Here is a 24,389-nt window from a genome sequence, read left to right on the forward strand (position 1 = left end):
TGTGCGACATTGGTACGACAAAATGTCACGCGACACATGTCGTCATGTAGCCCTAGCCTTAAAGGGGCAGGGCGCTGTGGAGGTCACGGTTAAGGGGCAGGGACCACTATTAGAGGGGCAGCTGCTATGGAGGTCACTGTTAAAGGGGCATTCACTGTTAAGGGGGTAGGCTGCTCTGGATGTCACTGTTAAAGGGGCAGGGGCCACTATTAAGGGGGCAGCTGCTGTGGAAGTCACTGTTAAGGGAGCGGGGTACTGTGGAGGTCACTGATAAATGGACAGGTGCTGTGGAGGTCTCTGTTAAGGAGGCAGGGAACAGTGGAGGTCGCAGATAAGGGGACGGACCCCTATGGAGGTCAGTGTTAAGGGGTGTGGTGCTGTATAGGTCACCGTTAAGGGGGTTGGCCCCTGAGAAGGTCAATGTCAAGGGAGTGGGGTGCTGTGAAACTCATCTGTGAAGGTCAAAGTTAAGGGGATGGGCTGCTGTGGAGGTCCCATTTTAAGGAGGCGGGGCACTGTGGGGGAGCGGTCAGTGTTAAGGGCTGAGGGATTGTGGAGTTCACTGTTAAAGAAGCGGGGTACTGTAGGAGGTCACTGTTATGGGGGATACTGTCGATATCTTTTAACGACACACAGAAACATTAAATGAAATAGATGAAATATACCCGTGCAAAGCCGGGTCCTTCTACTAGTATATTATAAAATTGTATAACTGCCTATTCTCTAAACAAATAAATATAATCATTAAAAACGGAAAACCTCTTTAAGTGTCATATTTTTGGCCAATTGTGCATATGAATAGGAGGCCTTTCTTTATCCACTCAGGGGGACATTTATTATACAGAAATATGCCTATATTAGGCATATTTCAGGTGCAGATGGGCGCTATCTGTGACTTTTCCTCACTCACACCAGGTCTAAAAATGTGGGCATGGGCGGGGACAGGCCGTCAGGCCCGTCTCATTCACCATTTTCTGTTTTCGGTGTAGAAAATGGTCTAAATGTAAGACGGCAAGGAAGCTGTCTTACATTTAGAACTGGCGCTGGATCCACCAGCTACAGGGCTTTATTAAGACTGGCGTCTAAAACACCGGTCTTAATAAATGTGCCCCTCATTGTCCACAGCTCATCAGGTTGTTAACTAAGCTTCTCCCTCAGGAAATTCACTCCATCCACATCTGAAGTACCATAGAAATACTAAACTATATCTACATACTTGTTTTCTTTACTTGTGGGTTGCTACTTGTAAGGCTTGGGACACACACACAGATATTTTTCCACAGACCAGTCACAACATTAGCAATCATTCTTAACCCCTTAAGGAACCGCGCCGTACATGTACGGCGCTGGTAGACGTGACTTAAGGACCAGCGCCTTACAGCGGCAGGGGTCCGGCATTCACTGATAGCCGGGCCCCTGCTATATGCACCGGCACGGTGAAACCACCACATTAACCCTCGCACTGCCGCGGTCAGCGCTGACCACGGCACGTGCGGGATCCTGCCAGGAGCAGGGTCGCCATCGGGTCCCCGTGCTGCTGTGACGGGGACCCGATGGCAGGGAAGGAAGCCCGATGCCTTCCTTAGGCATCGTGGTTGCCTTCCATGTAACCCTGTGAGATCCAGCCCCCTGGATCTCACAGGAAGCGGGCTGTAAGTGTATTACACTTACAGCCAATGCATCACAATACAGAAGTATTGTAATGCATTGTGTAGGGGATTAGACCCCCAAAAGTTGAACTCCCAGATTGGGATAAAAAAAAAGTTTTAAAAAAAATAAAAAAGTTTTTAAAAGAAAAATTAAACGTTTCAAGTAAAAAATAAAAATAAAAAAAGAAACACATCCTTTCCCCAAAATAAAGTAAAAAAATATATTTTTTTTAACGATAGGGGAAAAAAAAGAAAAGCAGACATATTAGGGTACTTTAACACTAGCGTCTTTATTTTCCGGCACAGAGTTCCGTCAAAAGGGCTCAATGCCGTAAGAGAACTGATCAGGTATTTCCCCATGCATTCTGAATGGAGAGTAATCCGTTCAGGATGCATCAGGCAAAAGATAAAACCGCAGCCTGCTACGGTTTTATCTCCGACAAAAAAAACACAAAAAACTGAAGACTTACCTGAATGCCGGATCCGGATTTTTTTTCTCCATAGGACTGTATTAGTGCCGGATCCAGAATGCATGCGCAGACCGAAAAAAAGGTAAAAAAAATAAATGCCAAATCCGTTTTGCCGGATGACGGATCGGGCATTTCAATGCATTTTTCTGACTGATCAGGCATTTTTAAGACTAATGCCATCAGGTGAACACAGTCAAAAAAAAAAAAAACAAACTGTGCTAAAAAAACATTTCTTTGTAACCTTACATCACTAAATGTGCAACACCAAGCGATCAAAAAGGTGTATGCCCCCCCCCCAAAATAGTACCAATCTGTCACCTCATCCCGCAAAAATGAGCCCAAAAAAAAAAAATATGGCTCTCAGACTATGGAGACACCAAAACACGATTTTTTTTTTTTGTTTCAAAAATGCTTTTATCATGTGAAACTTAAATAAATAAATAAATAAAAAGTATACATATTAGGTATTGCCACGTCCGCACCGACCTGCTCTATAAAAATATCACATAACCTAACCCCTCAGGTGAACACCGTAAAAAATAAAATAAAATATTTTTTGTCACCTTGCACTGATGGGCGGGATTTAGCGCTGCCCTAGCCAGTAAAACGGCTAGGGCAGCGCTAAAGCCCGCCCATCAGAGCCGGTGATGTCACCGAACACACTGCCGGGCGGAAACTTCCAGTGTGTTATTGAAAACAAGAGAGACCTTGCCCTGCGCGATTTAGTGCAGGGCAAGGGAGCGCATCGGAGCATGAGATGCTCCGATGCTAGTCTCAGGGGGGGCTGCCGGGGTGAAAAAAAGGGTATGTCCAGGTTCAGCTCTGAACCCGGACAACCCCTTTAAGGTTAATGTCATGTTCAAACATTCAGGTTTCAGATTCTGTGCCCAAGTCCTCATCAAATATGCTGAAATTCCATATCCATATTTTAGATCCCATTTACATGCAGCTGAAAAGGCCTGCAGTATGCTCATTATTTGAGTGAATTCTGCACAGAAAAGCCTTAAAACAGCTCCATTAGGGTATGTTCACATGACAGGAGATTAGCTACACTGTCATTCCCTTTGGTAACCCTCGAGTTTTATGCCTGAACTAAGTGACATGCCACTTATATCTGATGCAGGAAAAAAAAAAAGTCTTATCTCTGTGCAGAAATTTTCCTACGCATGTGAACGCCGCTGTGGAAACTTCATTCGAAATGCATGGGATGCAGATTGCATGCGAATGTCAGAGTGGACTGTGTGTGCAAATCTGTATGAAATTCCACCTTGTGAACATGGTGTTAACGCTTGTGTGGACCTGATGGCATATCCACAACAGAAATCTGTGTCAGACCGGGATTCTGCTTCACATTGTTTGAAAAATAACCTTGGATTTGCTTATGGCAGCCGGTTCCGGCAGAGAATGCCGGGAATCAGTCGGACACAAACCACAGCGTGCAGCAATTTCTTGGCATATTTGCCGGATTGCATTCAGATCTCCGCCGCACCCCATTATAGTTAATGAGGCCGGTAGGAATTCCATTCAGCAGGTTAGGCCTACACAAGTCTCACACATATAGCAACCTTTCTGAAAAGCCCAAATAGAAGAGTGTAGGCTACTAGAGATGCATAGTGAGAACTAAGCCCTTATTACGCTTTTGCCTACCGCCGTACAGCTACATACGTGGTGGTGTTAGGCTCCTAACTGCAACCCAATGTATAAAAGGTGTGGTCAAGTGTAAAAAGGCGGCAGGGGAACACGCTTATTGATGTGAGAGCGAGCCCTGCTGGATGTAAAATTAATTGTGAGCCTGCAGTCTGAATTTACCCATTCCTGCCATGATTGTGGTGGGAAGGGGTTAATTCACTTTTTTCATTAAAAAAGTAAAAAAATAAGAAGTGAAATACAGAAAATAACAGAAAAAAGGTATACTTATTAGTTTTAGAAATAGTATAGAGACTTTGCGTGTGTAAAATATACAAATGTACACACATTTTTTTCCTTTTAGCTTTCTTTAAAAAAATAAATAAAATTAAATAAAATTGATAAGGGAAAATGTAAATGTTTTCATTATTTTCAGTTTATCCCTAATTTTTTTTACATAAATATTATATCCGTCATCTAAAGGCATAAAAGAAAGGTCTAAGATGTCCTGTGAAAAATGATATTTAATAAATGTAGGTTGGTTCAGAAATTAATTTGTTATTTGCATATAGCACATTGCTAAAACTGAAAAATTGGCCTGGTAACGATGGAGTTAAACATTTATGTAATTAAAGGGATTTTCCAAGATTTAATACTGATGACCTATCCTCTGGATAGGTCATCAGCATCTGATTTGCGGGGGTCCAACACCTGGGACCCCCGCTGATCAGCTATTTGAGAAGGCATTGGTGCTTGCAGTAGAGCTGCCGCCTTCTCACAGCTTTCCCTAGGCCATGTGATAGGACGTTCATGGCCTAGGCGCAGCTCACCCCCTGCGATACCAAGCACAGCCGCTATACAACGTACACCGCTGTGCTTGGCAAGCAGGGAGAAGGCAGCGGCGCTAGGGCCTTCTCAAACAGTTCATCAGCGGGGGTCCCAGGTGTTGGACTTCCACCAGTCAGACACTGATGACCTATGCAGAGGATAGAGATCATGGAAAACCCTTTTAAGTGGTTAAAGGGGTTGTCCCATCCCAGCATTTATGACAGATCGCTAAGACATGCCACAAATGTCAGATAGGATCAGATCCCAGAGTTGGGATCCACCAACCCCAGAACATGGCCCCTAAAGTGAAGGAACGCACACTGCACACGCATGGCATCTTCTCCATTCACTGCTATAAAATTCTAAAAAATGTCTGCACTCCCAAAGCGATGAATGGATGGTGGCCACCTATAAGTGGCTGCTCTTTTTTCACTTTCTGGAGAAAGGAGCGATATGCCACCAATGTCCCAGGTGGAAATACTTCCTTGGCTGGGGCTACATGTGTTGTCTGCTACTTGCTGGCTTTTTTAGAGCTGTGATTTGGCTGTAAAAACACAGTAAAGTCGCAGGCGAGTCTCATGTCGCACACATGCTGTTTGCTAATTATTACTTACTGGAGGTGTGACCAACAAGCATCGAAGCTCTCCTTAAGATCTGATCCTGGAGAAAACTTTCCTTTTTCATGTGCGGATAGCTGTGACCACTTGCGATGGGCATAGTCTTGCCAGTCCCCAACAGGAAGCTCCATCAGAAATACAAACTAATTCCAAGCTGCACACAAAGAGATTAATGACATATGTTACATGCCACAATGATGACATATTATTTAAAGGGCATCTGTCAGCAGATTTGTACCTATGACACTGGCTGACCTGTTACATGTGCGCTCGGCAGCTAAAGACATCTGTGTTGGTCCCATGTTCATATGTATCCGCACTGCTGAGAGAAATTAGTCATAATATATGCAAATGAGTCTCTAGGAGCAACAGGGGCGTTGCCATTACACCTAGAGATGCTGCTCTCTCTGCAATGGCCCGCCCTCGCCACTTTCAGTGACAGGGCCAGGCAGTGAAAACATCACCATATCTTGCCCTGTCAATCAAAGTGCAGAGAGAGCTGAGCCTCTAGATGTAACAGCAACGCCCCCGTTAAAGGCCCCCTTAAAACATAATTTTTCTCAGCAATGCAAGCACATATGAACATGGGACCAACATAGATGCCAAGCGCACATGCAAGTTTTTATTCTTTTTACATTTTTAAGTGACTATCCATAGTATTTAAAACCCTGCAGTCTTCTTCCTGCTCAGTAGAGCACACATAATAAGCCTATACTTGTTCTCTGCAGTTCAGTAGTCAGTCATTGTTGTACTTCTCTGTCTACAGCAGTCCCATAGATTTTGAATGGAGTTGCAGAAGTTCAACCACTGTGCCATTGAAACTCGTCGGCAATGCCGTTGTTCAATAAGGAACAAAGAAGGGTTTGGAGACCCGAGATTGGTGGGGGTCCCAGGTACCAGACATTTATGACTTCTCCTGTGGATAGGTGATAGATGCCGATTGTGAGGAAACCCTGAGTAAGGCTAGCTGCACACTAGCGTTAGAGATCCGGCGTTGCCAGAGTGCACAGAGGTCCTGCTGGAACAGCCTTCCTGCTGGCTTGATTCATTTTCCATCTCATTATACACTGCCTCGATTCCAGGGGTTATGGCCACTGCTGCAGCACAGATACGAACAGCCGGGATGGGAGCTGCTGCGCTTGCGTGCCTATGCACACTCCCACAGAAAAAAATACACAACATCCTGCACGATATGATAATAAATATGCGGATGTGCATGGCTACATACATAAAATCACGGAGAACCATGCACTAAAACAATAGATGCAAAGATAATACTGTATATGGAATAAAGCCTGTTTATGAAAGCGCCTACCCGCGCCAAGGTGGTCTCAGGCAGGCAGGTCCTACTCTAAACCTACCTATGCCGTATCGACATTAAGGAAAGCAGACCCTGCACATATAGGGCCAGATTTATCATTCCTCTGACAGCTCACTCCACTTTCACATATGGCTAAAGTCAGTTTTAGCCAAGTCAGATTTATGATCGGCCCTTTAAGACTGTAATAAATGTGGTTTGACGGTAGCAGTTTATCCGTCAGTAAGCAGCTTTACAAAAGTCGCACATCTTTACGAAAAAGTTGCACGTTTTATGAAAAAGTCGCATGTTCTATTAAAAAGTCTCATAAGATAAGCATGGTCCTCACTGGAGTGAAATTGGGACTTTTTTGCGACTTTTTTAAATAGTCCCAATAGTAAATCTGTCTAGAGATTCATTTACATAAGAAAACACGCCCACTTTCAGAAAACTGGCGAGCAGAGTGCAGAGCAGAAAAAAGTCGCAAATTTGTGCGCAGTTTTAGCGTTTGGGACTTTTTTGGGACTTTTTCACTCCATTATTCTGACTTGAGCTAATGATAAATCTGGCCCATAGTGTGCTGCTCCTAGTTACCTCTGTGTGCATCAAGCAATGAATGAGAGGAGGAGCACGCACACCTAATCAAGGTCGTGGGATAGGTGGGGGAAAAAGTGCACAAGAATGCTACTTCCTAAGCCCATTTTGAAATTTAACCTTCATTTTCCTTTCATTCATGTGGAACACCTAAAGGGTTAACAAAGTTTGTAAAATCAGTTTTGAATAACTTGAGGGGTGTGGTTTCTAAAATGGGGTCATTTATGGGTGGTTTCTACTATGTAAGGCCCACAAAGTGACTTCATATCTGAAGTGGTCCTTAAAAAAGTGGGTTTTGGAAATTTTATTAAAAATTTTAAGAATTGCTTCTAAAATTCTAAGCCTTCTAACGTCCTAAAAAAATAAAATGACGTTTACAAAATGATGCAAACATAAAGTAGACATATGGGGAATGTTAAGTAATAAATATTTTATGAGGCATCACAATTTGTTTGTTTAAACTGATGATCTGTCCTCTGGATAGATCATCAGCATCTGATTGGCGGGGGTCTGACACCCGGGACCCCTGCTGATCAGCTGTTTGAGAAGGCAGCAGCGCTGGCAGTAGTGCCGTTGCCTTCTCGCTGTTTACCGCAGGCCCAGTGACGTCACGACTAGTATCTCTGACCTGTGCGGGGCTAAGCTCCATTCAAGTGAACAGAGCTTAGCCCCACCCAGGCCATTGATACTAGTCGTGACGTCACTGGGCCTGCGGTAAACAGTGAGAAGGCCGCGGCACTACTGCCAGCGCTGCTGCCTTCTCAAACAGCTGATCGGCAGGGGTCCCGGGTGTCGGACCCCCGCCGATCAGATGCTGATGATCTATCCAGATCATAAAAATTTAAAAAATAGTGAATTTTTCCAAATTTTTCTGTCAATTTTGGATTTTTTTTATAAATAAAGGTGAAACATAGACTCAAATTTACCACTAACATGAAGTACAATATCTCACGAGAAAACAATCTCAGAATCGCTTATATAAGTAAAAGCGTTCCAGAATTATTACCACATAAAGTGAAACATGTCAGATTTGCAAAATGTGGCTTGGTCATTATGGTGAAAACTGGCTTGGTCTTGAAGGGGTTAATTAGCTGCAGGTCTCTGCAGTTTGAAATAGCGGAGACCCACAGGCCATGACGCCTGCTGCATGTGTGAGCGGGCGCCATGTTTGCACTTCGCTCCAGCGCCGTACATGTACGGTGCTGATAGCGAAGGGGTTAACTCTACATTGTGCTGTTCCTCTCATATTCCTCCTGGCAATGTATGACTATATTAGCTTATGGGCGTTACCATTCCTCTTGTCAATAGGCTTTCTACAAGGTCCGACACTGTCCAATCAGTGTGTAGGAACACAACCTACTGATAACGGGAATGGGGAGGTTCAGCTGTCAATTTATTGGCTCCGATAAGACTTCATAAATTAATTTGTACTGTAAAAAAACATTTCCCGAACTCGGGCACGGTTCCAAGTGGTACTTTGCAACCGAACCAGAGTTCGGGAAATGGTTTCTTACAGTACAAATTAATTTATGAAGTTATTGCGCAAAGTCTCGCAAGACTTCGCGAAGCAATAACTTCGGCTCATCGGAGCCAATACATTCTAATACTGTACGGAGCTCCTGCTCTGTACAGTATTAGGCCTCATGCACACGACCGTTGTTTTCGTCCGCATCCGAGCCGGTTTTTAAAAAAATATAACCTGTCCTATTCTTGTCCGTTTTGCGGACAAGAATAGGCAGTTATATCAATGGCTGTCCGTGCTGTTTCGCAAATTGCAGAACACTGATGCCATCCGTGTTTTGCGGATCCGCAATTTGCGGACCACAAAACACACCATGGTCGTGTGCATGAGGCCTTAGAATGAAGTTTTATGCGAATCGACTTCAGATGTTTCATCTGAAGTCGATTCGCTCATCCCTAATAGTAACATAGTTTGTGAGGCTAAAAAAAAAAGACGACATCTGTCCATCCAGTTCAGCCTGTTATCCTGCAAAGTTGATCCAAAGTAGGGCAAACACTAAAATTTTTGTTTTTCCTCTTTAATAAATTTGAAAACATTTCTAAAATTATAATTTTCACTTTCTCATTATGAGGTATTGAGGGCAGAATACCAAGGCCGCACCACAAGAAAAAAATAAATAAAATGAAAGGCTCTGAAGACTTTCCAAAAGCACTGTAGATCATGAGAGAGATCTCTGTACTGACCCCTGATATATTTATAGTTGTCTTTTTTTCTAAAGTGAATAACCCTAATTTTGATAATCTTTCAGGGTACTGTAGTTGCCCCATTCCAGTTATTACTTTAGTTGCCCTCCTCTGGACCCTCTCCAGCTCTGCTAGGTATGTCTGCCTTGTTCACAGGATCCCACAAATGTACACAGTACTCCATGTGTGGTCTGACTAGTGATTTGTAAAGTGGTAGGACTATGTTCTCATCACGGGCATCTATGCCCTTTTGATACCACCCATTATCTTATTGGCCTTGGCAGCAGCTGCCTGACACTGGTTTCTACAGTTTAGTTTGCTGTTCACTAAAATCTTTAAGTCCTTTCCATGTCAGTGTTACCCAGTGTTTTACCATTTAGTATGTACGGGTGACTTGCATTATTCCTTCCCATGTGCATAACCTTACATTTGTCAGTGTAAAACCTCATCTGCCACTTATCTGCCCAAGCCTGCAATCTATCCAGATCCCTCTGTAGTCGTATACTGTCCTCTTCAGTGTTAATTACTTTACACAGTTTAATGTCATCTGCAAAAATTAATATTTTACTATGCAAGCCTTCTACAAGATCATTAATAAATATTTGGAAGAGAATAGGGCCCAATACTGACCCCTGAGGTACTCCACTAGTGACAGTGACCCAATCTGAGTGTGTACCGTTAATAACCACCCTCTGTTTTCTATCACTCAGCCAGTTACTTACCCACATACAGACGTTTTCTCCTGCGGCCTCTTCATTCTTTATATGGGTCTATCCACCTGCATAATAGCAGTGGTGCAGAGCTTCATTCTGTTCACTGGAATAGAATGAAACTGCAATGTCCTGCACCTCTGCTAAGCAGACAACATACAGAGAGATGGACCTATGTAAATAATGAAGAGGCCACAGTTCTTACATAAGCGCTGTGGCTCCTATAAAATAGCTGATTGGCGTGGGAGCTGAGTGTCAGACCGATCTGATATTCATGGCCTTTCAAATGCCCATCAATAATCTGAATGTGGAAAGCCCCTTTAAGTGCTCTATTAGACGCCAGCAGGCAGAGATCTTGAAAAGCGGGAAGAATTGATACAGAGAAGAAATTGTAAACTCCTCAATATATAATGAATATATCGTTGTGGGTTTTGGTGAGGCATTTCACATAGCATTAAAGAATAGGCACACCTTTAGGGGAAATTTCATATTATTGCGTTGCACTAATTTTAAGCTAAAAATCATTTTTTCAATTGGTCTTTATTTAAAAATATGGCATCCTTTTTTTTGTACAGAGCTGAGATGCTGTAGTAGCAGCTTGTGGATTTTCTATCTTTTCCGTCAGTTGGGGAGCAGACTCCTTATCTCTGACATTATAAACACTCATAGCTCAGTTCTTATCTTACTGATAAGAAAGTGGCTAAGGCTACTTTCACACTCGCGTTTTGTGCGGATCCGTCATGGACGAATCCGTTCAGATAATACAACCGTCTGCATCCATTCAGAACGGATCCGTTTGTATTATCTTTAACGTAGCCAAGACGGATCCGTTTTCTATTGTGCCAGTGAAAACGGATCGGTCCCCATTGACTTACATTGTGTGCCAGGACGGATCTGTTTGGCTCAGTTTCATCAGACAGAAGTCAAAATGCTGCAAGCAGATTCACAAATGGAAAGATCTCACAAACGGAAAGCCAAAACGCGAATGTTAAAGTAGACTTAAAGAGGACCTTTCATCAGTTTTCAAAAAGTCAAATTAGGGTGTTACCTTATAGGGTGGCCCCCACTGATGCAATCGCCATTTTTTTTCCCCAAAAGACCCCCCCGTTCATCCGCAGTGGCCTCCTGTTGATTCTTGCGCCTTGTATTATAATGAGGAGTATCGGAACACGTCTCCTTCTCCCTGGCTGTGAGTGCAATCCAATCAGAGCAGACCGCTCACAGCTAGAGTTGTTGCAATAGCAAATATTTGATTCGATTTCGACATCATAAAAAAGTATTGCGATACTCGATACCACGCAAAAAAAAGAAACCAAAAAAAGCCATGTGCATGTGGTGTCCGTCTGATGAAACTGAGCCAAACGGATCTGTCCTGGCACTAATCACTTTCATAGACACAATCTTGCCACCACAACACCCTAGTACAACGAGCATGATGGGGGTTATAATAATTGGCACCACAACACCCTAGTACAATGAGCACGATGGGGTTTATAATACTTAGCACCACAACCCCCCAGTACGAGCTAGGGTTGAGCGATATACCGGTATCACGATATACCGCGGTATTAAAAAAACGGCGATATGGCGATATCGCCGTTTTGTAAATACCGCGGTATTTCGTGACGTCATAGGAGCGGTCATGTACGCTGACCGCTTCTAAATCTGCGGCCGCCCGCCCCAGCATGAACCGATACGGGACATTTGCAGAGTACTTCTACTCGTGCAAGTGTCCCCGATACCTGCTGGCCGCTTGCGGCGGCGCTCTTAGCAGTTCGGCCGGCGTGGGGGAGGGAAGGAATTCTGTCACTCGCATTTCCTGCACCCGACCTCTGAGAGGACGCTGTGATCCGCGCAATTAACCCCTCAGGTGATCACAGCGTCCTCTCAGAGGTCGGGTGCCGGGAATGTGGGCAGTGCCCCCCTCCTCCCTCCCTCCCCAGTATTAATCATTGAGGCCACAGGGTCGTCCCCCCATCATTGGTGGCAGTGGGCCCCCCCTCCTCTCTCCCTCCCCAGTATTAATCATTGGAGGCCGCCACAGGGTCGTCGTCCTCCTCCTCCCCCCATCATTGGTGGCAGTTTGCAGTTCCGATCGGAGTCCCAGCAGTGTAATGCTGGGGCTCCGATCGGTTACCATGGTAGCCAGGACGCTACTGAAGCCCTGGCTGCCATGGTATGTTAGTGAGCAGCATTATACTCACGTGCGTCGTGGCCGCCGGGCGCTCCTTCTTCTCATAGGTCTGTGCGGCGCATTGCTAATGCTATAAGCCTTAGCAATGCGCCGCACAGACAGAAGAAGGAGCGACCGGCGGCCACGACGCACGTGAGTATAATGCTGCTCACTAACATACCATGGCAGCCAGGGCTTCAGTAGCGTCCTGGCTACCATGGTAACCGATCGGAGCCCCAGCATTACACAGCTGGGACTCCGATCGGAACTGCAAACTGGCACCAATGATGGGGGGAGGAGGAGGACGACGACCCTGTGGCCTCCAATGATTAATACTGTGGAGGGAGGGAGGGAGGAGGGGGGGCCCACTGCCACCAATGATGGGGGGACGACCCTGTGGCCTCCAATGATTAATACTGGGGAGGGAGGGAGGGAGGGAGGGAGGAGGGGGGCACTGCCCACATCCACCAATGATGGGGGGACGACCCTGTGGCCTCCAATGATTAATTCTGGGGAGGGAGGAGGGGGGGCCGACTGCCACCAATGATCGGGGGGAAGACCCTGTGGCTTCCAATGATTAATACTGGGGAATGAGGGGGGCCCACTGCCACCAATGATGGGGGGATGACCCTGTGGCCTCCAATGATTAATACTGGGGAGGGGGGGGGGCCCACTGCCACCAATGATGGGAGGGGCACCCTGTGGCCACTGCCACCAATGATTAATACTGGGGGGGGGGGTGCACTGCCCACTGCCACCAATGATGGGGGGGGGGAGACCCGGTGGCGACTGCCAGCAATGATTAATACTGGGGGGAAGGGGCACTGCCACCAATGATGGGGAGGGGGACCCTGTGGCCACTGCCACCAATGATTAATACTAGGGGGGGGGGGGGGGTTACCAGAGGGGGCTGATAAGAGGGAGAGGCTGGGGGGGGCTGATCAGAGGCTGGGGAACTGCCCGTCTGCCCCCATACAGTATAACGTCTCCTTGTGGCTGCCCCCCATACAGTATAACGTCTCCTTGTGGCTGCCCCTATACAGTGTAACGTTTCCTTGTGGCTGCCCCATACAGTATAACGTCTCCTTGTGGCTGCCCCCATACAGTGTAACGTCTCCTTGTGGCTGCCCCCATACAGTGTAACGTCTCCTTGTGGCTGCCCCCATACAGTGTAACGTCTCCTTGTGGCTGCCCCCATACAGTATAACGTCTCCTTGTGGCTGCCCCCATACAGTGTAACGTCTCCTTGTGGCTGCCCCCATACAGTGTAACGTCTCCTTGTGGCTGCCCCCATACAGTGTAACGTCTCCTTGTGGCTGCCCGGCTGCCCCCATACAGTATAACGTCTCCTTGTGGCTGCCCCATACAGTATAACGTCTCCTTGTGGCTGCCCCATACAGTGTAACGTCTCCTTGTGCCCCCCCCCATACAGTGTAACGTCTTCTTGTTGCCCCCCATACAGTGTAACGTCTCCTTGTGGCTACCCCATACAGTATAACGTCTCCTTGTGGCTGCCCCCATACAGTATAATGTCTCCTTGTGGCCCCAAGTGTTTTTTTCTTCTAAATGGGCATTTATCGCGATATATATCGTTATCGCGATAAATTTCTTAATATCGTTATCGTGGGAATATTTTTGATATCGTCCAACCCTAGTACGAGCATGCGGGGGATTATAATAGTTGGCACCACAACCCCCTCAGACAACGAGCATGATGGGGGTGATTATATGTTAGTACTACACCCACCAACCCAGTCCACAATGGTAGACATCATGGGCCACTGTGGGCAATATTACTGTAGCCATTTCACTACTTCATATTAGTCTGGGCTAAAAAAATGTGGTAAATGTCCGCCAAAGATGCTGTCTTACTGTCTTTGTATAGTAATGGAATATATAGAATTTTCTATGTTGGGCTACTTTCACACTTGCGGCAGGACGGATCCGACAGGCTGTTCACCATGTCGGATCCGTCCTTCCGCTATTTCGCCGTGCCGCCGCTCCGTCCCCATTGACTATAATGGGGACGGGGGCGGAGCTCCGGCGCAGCATGGCGAAAGCCACTGGACTAAAAAGTCGGACATGCAGGACTTTTTAGTCCAGCGGCTTTCACCGTGCTGCGCCGGAAGATCAAGGAAGGGTGGAGGTCTCAATGCGGGCAATAGGTCAAGTTATGCATCCTCCCCCGGATAAAGACTTGAACAGGTTTGTGTTATGTAAGGTTCACTATATAATCGTATTGATGTCACACCATGGTGCAGGCAGTTTGTGTTTTAATACAGCAATGCTTGTAAAATTTATGAAAATATGCAATTTATTTTTCATTACTGAAAATATTCATATTTTTTATTTATGTTACAGGCTACTTAGAAAAACTGCATATCGTGGATTCACAGCCTGGATACACGGCTATCTTGGCATTGGAAAAAGAAGACCAAAGTTTTTCCTGACCCAGACCAAGATTACTGTGGTTTTCTAATGTGCAGAGAAGAGCCAGCAGAGTATCTGGCCATGGAGTAAATGTGGTTAATATGCAGTGTACAGTTCAAAAATTTAGATTTCTCTATGACAAATTTTTATGGTTCATGTTGACCAAATAAATTTCAAACATTTTAAAAACATCTTGGTTTTATTTTTTATTATAAAAAGATTATATTTCTCATACTTAGGAAAAAGGTTATACAAAATCACACTTGTGTGGGATGCATCTCATATTTTACTCATATTTATCACATTAGCACTTACTTTAATTTACATTGAAAGACTACTGTTAGCCTCATCTACCGGTTGCACAGAGGATTGATCGTCTTTTGATCGAACTGTAGACAGAAGGCTAACGAAAAGAATGGTAAGCTGCCTCTGATTCCAATTGGTGGAAATTAGACATCCTGGCAAAGGTGTCGATTTAGTGACCAAGTCGTACTGGCGATTGCTCTTCCATAATGACATTTGGTTCTCTCTTAATAATTATGGAATTTGTTAGGTCATAATCGGTCTGAGTTGAGGAATTAATGAACTTTGACCTAGGACTTTCAACAATCTTTGCAAAATTTTGAATTTCCGGGCAGGATTCTGTATGCCCACTTGACTCAGTTTTTATGGATGATTCAGAGGACAAAGCTCTTCTATAAGCCTCTAGCACACTAAGATGATCCAGTCGTTTTCTCTTGAACGCTTTGGGTTTAGTTAAATCCTCAGCAACTTTTCTGTCAGAATATAGAAAATTTAGGAATATGGTCGGGATTGCGTTTGGACGAAGTACACGCCCACCGGCATTGACAATGAAACTGTCTTCTGTGAAATGTAATGAACAAAGTCTATACTTATTGTAATTTTTTCGCTTCATTGTAAGAATGTCTTCAGCAAGAGCATTTACTTCGTCCCCCGCAGGAATTAACTGTGACAACCATTCTACAACTCTTTCTCGACAGTTTGGAAAGGAATGCAATTTTATTTCGTGGCCATTGTGGGTATGGCCAGGCAAGAAAAAGCAGTCCTTGACCCAACAAGTCGCTGGCATTTTCCCAATTCCTGTGAAGAAAACAAAATAAAGTTAATTTTAAGAAAACCGTAATTAGACTTACCGGTAATGACGGCCATAAGAGAGAGATGACCCTTGACCTCTGGAGGGGCAGGAATATACAGAGAGAGTTTAAATTGCCCCCACCCCTCCTCACGCTCAGAGTTCTTCCAAATTACCAAGGTAGGTGAGCAATGTGTGTGTCCATTATAGGAATAATATAATTTTGTTTGAAGGAAATGGAATTACCGGAAAGTCTGATTACGGTTTTCCATCTCATCGACCATGAAGGCCACAAGTGAGAACATATATTTACATAGGGTGGGAAGCCGCCTGCAGTACTTTTTGGCCAAATGATAAATCTGAAGAGGTGGCCAGATTATTGTATTTCTAACATCAAGAGGATGCAATGTTTCTTGAGCCTCATCCTTAGGAAGGACTGTAAATGATGGTAAAACGATCTCTTTGTCACAGTAATAATCTGATACCACCTTGGGGAGGAATCCTGGATCTAGCCTCAATGTTACTCAGTCCTCAAAAACTTTCAGGTATGGCTCTCTATAGGAAAGGGCCTGAATTTCACTTATACATCTAGCAGATGTTATGGCTATCAGGAAAGCAGTTTTGAAGGATAGGTGTTTTATAGAAATCTCTGCTAAGGGAAAGAATGGGGGCTTAGACAGACCATTTATTTAGTATAATATTAAGATTCCACTGAGAAATCCTAGAGCTCAAAGTTGGCCTTAGTCTAGAGGCTGCCCTAACAAATCTCTTTACCCAGCAGTGTTAGGCAAGGCTAGTATCATAAAATGTGCTTAAAGCCGATATCTGGACCTTAAGGGTGATAGGCCTTAATCCTAGTTCTAACCCATTTTGCAAGAAATCTAGAAATTTATTTATGGGTGGAGAAGAAGTGTTCGGGTGTTCTTCTCCTAACCAACTACAGAACCTCCTCCATATTTTAAGGTAAATGGCTGATGTAACCTTTTTTCTGCTTGCTCTGAGAGTGAGGATTACTCTGTCTGAGAGACCCTGTCTTCTGAGTGACTCGCTCTCAGCATCCAGACAGCTAGGTTGTAGAACTGCGGATTTGGATGTTTTATTGGCCCCTGAGAGAGGATATTCCCCTGGAAGGGGATTCTCCAGGGTTCTTCCAATGCCATTCGTTTCAGAGCAGAGATCCAGCTTCTTTTCGGCCTGTGAGGAGCTATTAGGATTACTGTTGTTGGTTCTCTCTGGATTTTCTGTATTACTCGGGAATCAGAGGAAAGGGTGGAAATGCATAAACAAGGTCCCAGGTTCATCTTATTGACAGGGCGTCCACTAACCATGGTTTGTCCCTGGGGTTTAGAGAGCAAAACTGACGGACCTGGGCATTCTCTCTGGACACGAAAAGGTCTATCTCTCTGGTAGTCCTTATCTGGAAGGGATTTCCTGAAACAATTTTCAGTTTAAAGTCCATTCTCCTGGATGTAAGGTTTGTCGACTTAGGAAGACCGCCTCTAGATTTTTATGGTGAACCGACGTTAAGGAGAGAACATTTTTACTATGCCCAAGAAAATATTCTTCTTGCTATCTCTGCCAGAGGACTGGATCTTGTGCTGCCCTGTATGTGACTGTTGTGATATTGTCTGAAAGACTTTTCAGATGTCTGATTTTTATTAGGTAGAGGCCTTTTGTAAGGGCCATGAGGACTGCGTACAGTTCTCTGTAATTTGAAGACCTGTTTCTTATGATGACTGACCAGTCCCCCTGGAAGTAATAACTTCCTAACTTCACACGCCAACGTGAAGTACTGGTATCGGTCACTATTTAAACTTCTGGGATCCTGAGCCAGTCTGTGCCCTGAAGAAGTTTCTCTTTGTTTTTCCACCAGTTCAGGTCTATTTTGACTACAGGTGGGATGCTGATTATCCTGTCCAAAGATGAATGTTTCTTGTTCCAATTTTTTTTGGATCCAATTTTGCAAGGTTCTGGTGTGGGCCTGACTCCATGGGACTGAACTTATGCAACAGGTTAGAGTACCTGGAAGACTCATCGCCTTCCGGATGGAGCATCTGTGAGAGTTCTGAAATCTTGTTATTTTGTGTTTGAAGGATCTTATCTTGTCCTGGGGTAGATAAGTCCTCTGAGATACATAATCTAACACTATGCCCAGAAACCTTACTCTTGTGGACGGGGTGAGTGTAGATTTCTTTAGGTTTATCAACCAGCCCAGCTCTGAAAGGGTGTCCATGAAATCTCTCGTTACCCTGGAGGTTTCTTCTTTTGAGCCTCCAATTATTAGAAAGTTGTCCAGATAGGGGACGATATTTGCTCCCTTTTTCCGTAGAAAAGCCACTATTTCCACCACCAGCTTGATGAAGGTTCTTGGGGCTGATGAAATGCCAACTGGAAGTGCCACCTACTGAAAGTGGTGGAGGGAACCCCTGGGATCTCTTACCGCAAACCTTAAGTACTTTTGAGAAGCCTGATAGATTGGAATATGATAGTAGGCGTCTTTTAGATCTGTCAACGCCTAAAAGGCGCCCTCTGGAATGGTAGAGGCAACTGACTCCATCTTGAACCTCCTGTACACGATTAACTTGTTTAAGGGTTTTTTATTATTGTGCGGTAAGAATTGTCAGGTTTTCCGACTAAGAAAAGTCTTGAGTAAAACCCTTGTCCTACTTCAGTATGTGGTTCTTTTATTATGCCTCCTTTTCTGATTAGGTCCTGAACCCCCTTCCAGATCCTTTCTTAAACTCCCTTGTTGTGGGTTGTAATTATGAATTTTTCTGGAGGTGTTGAGGAAAATTTTTATCCTGTAAACCTGTGCTAAGATTTTCAATGCCCAGGGATTTGACGTGATTAGCTTCCATCTTTCTAGAAAATTCTTCAACCTTCCTCCCACATCATGGTTTGTTTCCCTGCTTGTTTTGGTGATTGGGGATAAACCCCCTACCTTTGCCTCCCTTACTATAGCTCCAACGACTGGTCTTACCCTTCCCTCTATAGGGTCTAGACTGGGAAGAAAATGGACAAAAGAGTCTCTTTAGTTTCTTTCTCTTCCGGGAACACTTTCTTTTTGTCAGCAGCTCTTTCCAGTATTTAATCTAATGCTGGCCCAAATACAAATTCACCTGAGAAGGCAATTGAACATAATTTGACCTTGGAGGCCTTGTCCCCCGACCAGGCTTTCATCCACAAGGCTCTTCTGGTAGCATTAGACAAAGCTGCGACTCAGCCGATGCGTCAGCCAAGAAAGCAGCCGCGGATTTTAATAGTGGGATAGAATTTATATTGTCTTCCCTGGGAGTTTTATTTTTTAAATGCTCATCTAATTCTGATAACCAAAAATACATAGTTCTTGCTACAGATGTGGCTGCAATATTAGTCTTGACGCCAAACATTGCTACTTCACAAGCTTTCCTTAGGAGGGAGTCTGCTTTGCGTTCCATCGGATCACTTAACTATGAAGAATCTTCAAATGGTAAAGCCGTCTTCTTAACCTTCGCCAGCTGAATGTCGATTTTGGGGATCTCATCAAATACCTTACATTAGTCTGGATCAAATCTTAATCTATTCCTGAATTCCTTTGATACCCCTAGCCTCTTTCAGGTTCGATCCACTAATCCAGGATCATATCCTTAATGTTTTCATTGATGGGGAATACTTTAGATTTTTTAGCTCGTAATCCCCCAAACATCTCGCCCTGTACCGTACGTGGTTTGGGAGTATCCTCTATACCCATGGTAGACCTGATGGCTTTAAGTAACTCTTCCATCTCATCAGAGAAGTAGTATTTCTTATCTTCAACAATTTCTCCTTTAGAAATAAGATCTTCCTCAAAACCTCGTCTAGAGGTAGAGGCATCCTGTTCAATGTCCTCAGAGGAGGATTAAACTGATAATTTAGATCTCTTAGGTGGCGGGATGGGACTAGGGGCTGTCAGCGAGACCATGGAAGATTTGATCTCCTCCTGGATAAAAGCTTTCATCTCAAAAGATAGATGGTTGCTCTTCCTTCAATACGTCCGATATGCAAACTTTACGTAATTTCTTTTTGTAGTTACCGGGAGGCTCTTGGCACAAGTAGCGCACTTTAGAGGTCTGGACTTAGACTTTGTTTCTCTAGCTCCCTAAGGAATAGAGAAGAGCAACCAAATATCATATGGTGAATCATAGATATGCATATAAAATGAAAGAGACCATACTCCCCATAGGGGAACTCACGGAAGGTGCAGCCAGAGAGGTGTCAGTGCCCTCCTGACGGGATGCTGGAGCTTCCGGTGTTGACATGCTGGCAGAGATGCTGTTTCTGAGCTGCATGAGCGCCACATTTAGCAGTACCAGCATCTGACGTTATCCCAGTAGCGCCGCCTCCACCATTAATTATTGCAAATATCAATGAAGCACGTGCCACACAACGCACGCACGTCTCACGTGACTACCGGCATCAGCGGTCTGCTTCCAGAATGCCTGCGGAGGCCGGACCGCGACATGGACGGAGCACAGGCTCCAGCATGAGCCGAAGCAAGAGCCCCATGAGACCACGGGCATCGGAGGTCTGCTTCCTTCTTAGTTGTGGAAGGAAGTCCCGAACTGAATGGAAACGCAGGCCGCAGAATGAGCTGGAGTGAGCGTCCATGTTGCACCCGCTTCCCAGTCTTAGCCCCTTGCCACGGGGGATGATGAAGGTAAAAGTAAAAATCTTCACCTCCCACAGGTAGGCCCCCTCTGCATGCTGACCCCGTAGGGGCAGGAAAAACACTGAGGGTGAGGAGGGGTGGGGGCAATTTAAACTCTCTCTGTATATTCCTGTCCCTACAGAGGTCAAGGGTCATCTCTCACTTGTGGCCATCATGGTGTATGAAATGAAAATACATTTTGAGTTGATACATTGTGTAAAGAAATAGGGCTGAAACAATAAAAAAAATTGCATCGAGGATTCGTTTGTGTCATGTGACCACAGAGCGGGAGTGAAGCTCTTGCTATTACTTACCGCTCCGTGGTCACCCGCCGGCCTATACAAGCGCTGCATTGGATCCTGACACATCGTCAGGTCATAGTGCACATAAGCGCGCACTATGATCCGACGCTGTGTGATGTCAGGATCCGGTGCAACGCGCGGGGAAGAAGAGGAAGGAGCTGTGGAGCGGCCCCCCTACAGGAAAGGTAAGTATTTATATTCACTGGCGCTGGGGACATGGCACTGAAGGGGGACAGCCGGCAATGGATGGCCTGATCTGATGGCACTGGGGGACATGGAGGGGCTGATCTGATGGCACTGGGGGACATGGAGGGGCTGATCTGATGGCACTGGGGGAGTGGAGAAAATGGAGGGGCTGATTTGATGGCACTGGGGGAGTGGGAAACATGGCAATGGATGGCATGGAGGGGCTGATGGCACTGGGGGAGTGGAGCTGAAGGCACTGGGGTAACGGAGCTGATGGCACTGGGGTGGGGGGAGCTGATGGCACTGGGGGAACTGAAGCACTTGGGCTGATCGCACAGGGGGAACGAAAGGTGTTGGGGACTGAGGCAGGGGGTCTGATGAGTTTTTAAAAAGGAAACAGTCTATTCATTTTTTCTTATTAGATTACTCAATTAATCGTTAAAAAAAAACAAAAAAAAACAACACACGATAGAATACTCGAATACTGAAATAATCGTTTACTGCAGCCCTCTTAAGAAAAGATAACTCACCAGATAGGGTGCCTAAACAAATCAACTGTGTATAATAGAAACATTGAACTAGTAAATACCGTATTCCAACTAGGCTGTTGTGGTGCCAAGTATTATAACCCCCAACATGCTTGTTGTACTAGTGGGTTGTGGTGCCAAGTATTATAACCCCCATCATGCTCGTTGTACTTGGGTGTTGTGGTGCCAAGTATTATAACCCCCATCAAGCTCGTTGTCTGAAGGGGTTGTGGTGCCAACTATTATAACCCCCATCATGCTCGTTGTCTGAGGGGGTTGTGGTGCTAAGTATTACTACTCCCATCATGCTCGTCTAAGGGGGTTGTGGTGCCAACTATTATAACCCACATCATGCACGTTGTCTGAGGGGGTTGTGATGCTAAGTATTATAACCCCCATCATGCTCGTTGTGTAAGAAATATGATTATCGACAATATTAATAATTAATTGAAGATGATGATAATATTGAGCAATAAAAATATTCCTATGTAAGTTCTAGGGGACGGTCAGCAAAGAAAGTACACCAACAAATAGTGTATATTGAAAAAGAAGAAAATATATTATCTACAGAGTCAATTGCGCAACATTAACCCCTTAAGGACCCTGCCATATTTCACATTAAGGACCAGGCCATTTTTTGCAAATCTGACATGTGTCACTTTATGTGGGGATAACTTTAAAAACGCTTTTACTTATCCAGGCCATTCTGAGATCTTGTCACATATTGTACTTCATGACAGTGGTAAAATTGAGTCAAAAAAATGTATTTTTATTTATAAAAAAAATACCAAATTTACCAGAAATTTGGAAAGATTAGCAAATTTCAATTTCTCTACTTTTATAATAGAGAGTAATACCTCCAAAAATAGTTATTACTTTACTTTCCCCATATGTCTAAAACATGTTTGGATCATTTTGGGAATGCCATTTTATTTTTTGGGGACGTTAGAAAGCTTAGAATTTTAGAAGCAAATCTTGAAATTTTTCAGAAAATTTCCAAAACACACTTTTTAAGGACCAGTTCAGGTCTGAAGTCACTTTGTGAGGCTTACATAATAGAAACCACCCAAAAATGCCCCCATTTTAGAAACTACATACCTCAAGGTATACAAAACTGATTTTTACAAACTTTGTTAACCCTTTAGGCGTTCCACAAGAATTAATGGAAAATAGAGATACAATTTCAGAATTGCACTTTTTTGGCAGATTTTTTTCAATGGCATTTTAATTCATTTTTTTCCAGTTACAAAGCAAGGTTAACAGCCAAACAAAACTCAATATCTATGGCCCTGATTCTGTAGTTTACAGAAACACCCCATATGTGGTCATAAAACGCTGTACAGGCACACAGCATTGCGCAGAAGGAAAGGAATGCCATATAGTTTTTGGAAGGCAGATTCTGCTGGACTGGTTTTTTGACACCATGTCCCATTTGAAGCCCCCCTGATGCACCCCTAGAGTAGAAACTCCAAAAAATGACCCTATTTTGGAAACTACGGGATAAGGTGGCAGTTTTGTTGGTACTATTTTAGGGTACAGATTATTTTGGGTTACTCTATATTACTCTTTTTGTGAGGCAAGGTAACAAACAATAGCTGTTTTGGCACCATTTTTATTTTTTGTTATTTACAACATTCATCTGACAGGTTTGATCATGTGGTATTTTTATAGAGCAAGCTGTCACGGACGCAACAATATCAAATCGGACTACTTTTTTGGGTTGTTTGTTTCAGTTTTACATAAAGCATTTTATTTTATTTTTATTTTTTAGTGTCTCCACATTCTGAAAGCCGTAGTTTATTTTTATTTTTTGGGCTACTGTCTTAGGTAGGGTATCATTTTTGCGGGAAATTACAACTGTTTGATTGGCACTATTTTGGGGTGCATATGACTTTTTGATTGCTTGCTATTACACTTTTTGTGATGTAAGGTGACAAAAGCCAGAATTAGACTTACCAGTAATTCATTTTCCACGAATCCACCATGACGGCCCAGTGAGATTGACCCCTAACCTCTGTAGGGGCAGGAACAGAGATTGGTGGTGGGAGGGGTCCTTTTAACCTTTCACCAGTGAGTTCCAGATTATAGTGCCACAACCAGCGGTAAAGAAGTGAAACAACTCAAACGTTTTTTTTGGGTTTTTTTCTTGGTATTAACTCATACCAAGTCTGCATAATAATTTTCTGGGTGGGATATCATGCCGTCATGGTGGATTCGTGGAAAATGAATTACCAGTAAATCTAATTCCGGCTTTCCACTTCACCACCATGATGGCCCAGAGAGACATAACAGATTATATACGTCTTAGGGTGGGGCAGCGGCCTGTAGGACCTTGCGACCAAAGGCCAGGTTGGAAGACCTGGATAAGTCAAGTCTATAATGTTTAACGAAAGTGTTTACACTGAACCAGGTTGCAGCCCGGCATATCTGATCTAGGGAAGCTCCTGCTTTTTCAGCGAATGAGGCAGATATGGCTCTCGTAGAGGGAGCCCGAATGACGTCTGGACAGCTGATGCCTTCCATCTTGTAACAGTCTGTAATAGCCCGTTTTACCCATCGGGCAATGCTAGATCGGGAAGCTGCTTTCCCTTTATTTTTACCACTGAAGAGTACTAGTAAATTGTCCACATTTCTTAGGTCCTTAGTGACCTCTAGGTATTTTAGTACTGTTCGTTTGACGTCCAGGGTATGGAATCGTTCCTCCCCAGAATTCTTAGGATTCTCACAAAAAGAGGGAAAAACGATCTCCTGGTTTCTATGGAAGTCTGTTATGCGCCCCATCCCTTTGCGCTGGCATCTGTCTGAACATGCACTGCTGGGGTTTTGAGCCAAACCATGCCCTTTTTTAGATTTTCTGTGTAAAGCCACCACCGGACTGAAGATTTTACATGGCCCGGGATCAGGATCTTTTTGTCTAGAGAGGACAGATGTTTGTCCCATCTCCTTAGAAGCCAGGACTGAAGGGCCCTGTAATGGACCTGGCACCAAGGGACTGCTACAATACAGGCTGTCATTT

At 44.4% G+C, this 24,389-nt stretch overlaps 1 protein-coding gene across 1 annotated transcript in view; it reads right to left on the reverse strand.

The window, feature by feature from the left end:
- SMYD4 (SET and MYND domain containing 4) overlaps positions 1 to 24,389 on the reverse strand; it is a 58,146-nt gene that overhangs the window by 25,405 nt on the left and 8,352 nt on the right. The window contains exon 2 of the mRNA XM_040423559.1: positions 5,188 to 5,344. Within this exon, the coding sequence (XP_040279493.1) occupies positions 5,188 to 5,321 (134 nt within the window). The 5' untranslated portion in view covers positions 5,322 to 5,344. The remainder of the gene's footprint in view (positions 1 to 5,187; positions 5,345 to 24,389) is intronic.

This window comes from Bufo bufo, chromosome 3 (assembly GCF_905171765.1).
Source record: "Bufo bufo chromosome 3, aBufBuf1.1, whole genome shotgun sequence".
Lineage (NCBI taxonomy): Eukaryota > Metazoa > Chordata > Amphibia > Anura > Bufonidae > Bufo > Bufo bufo.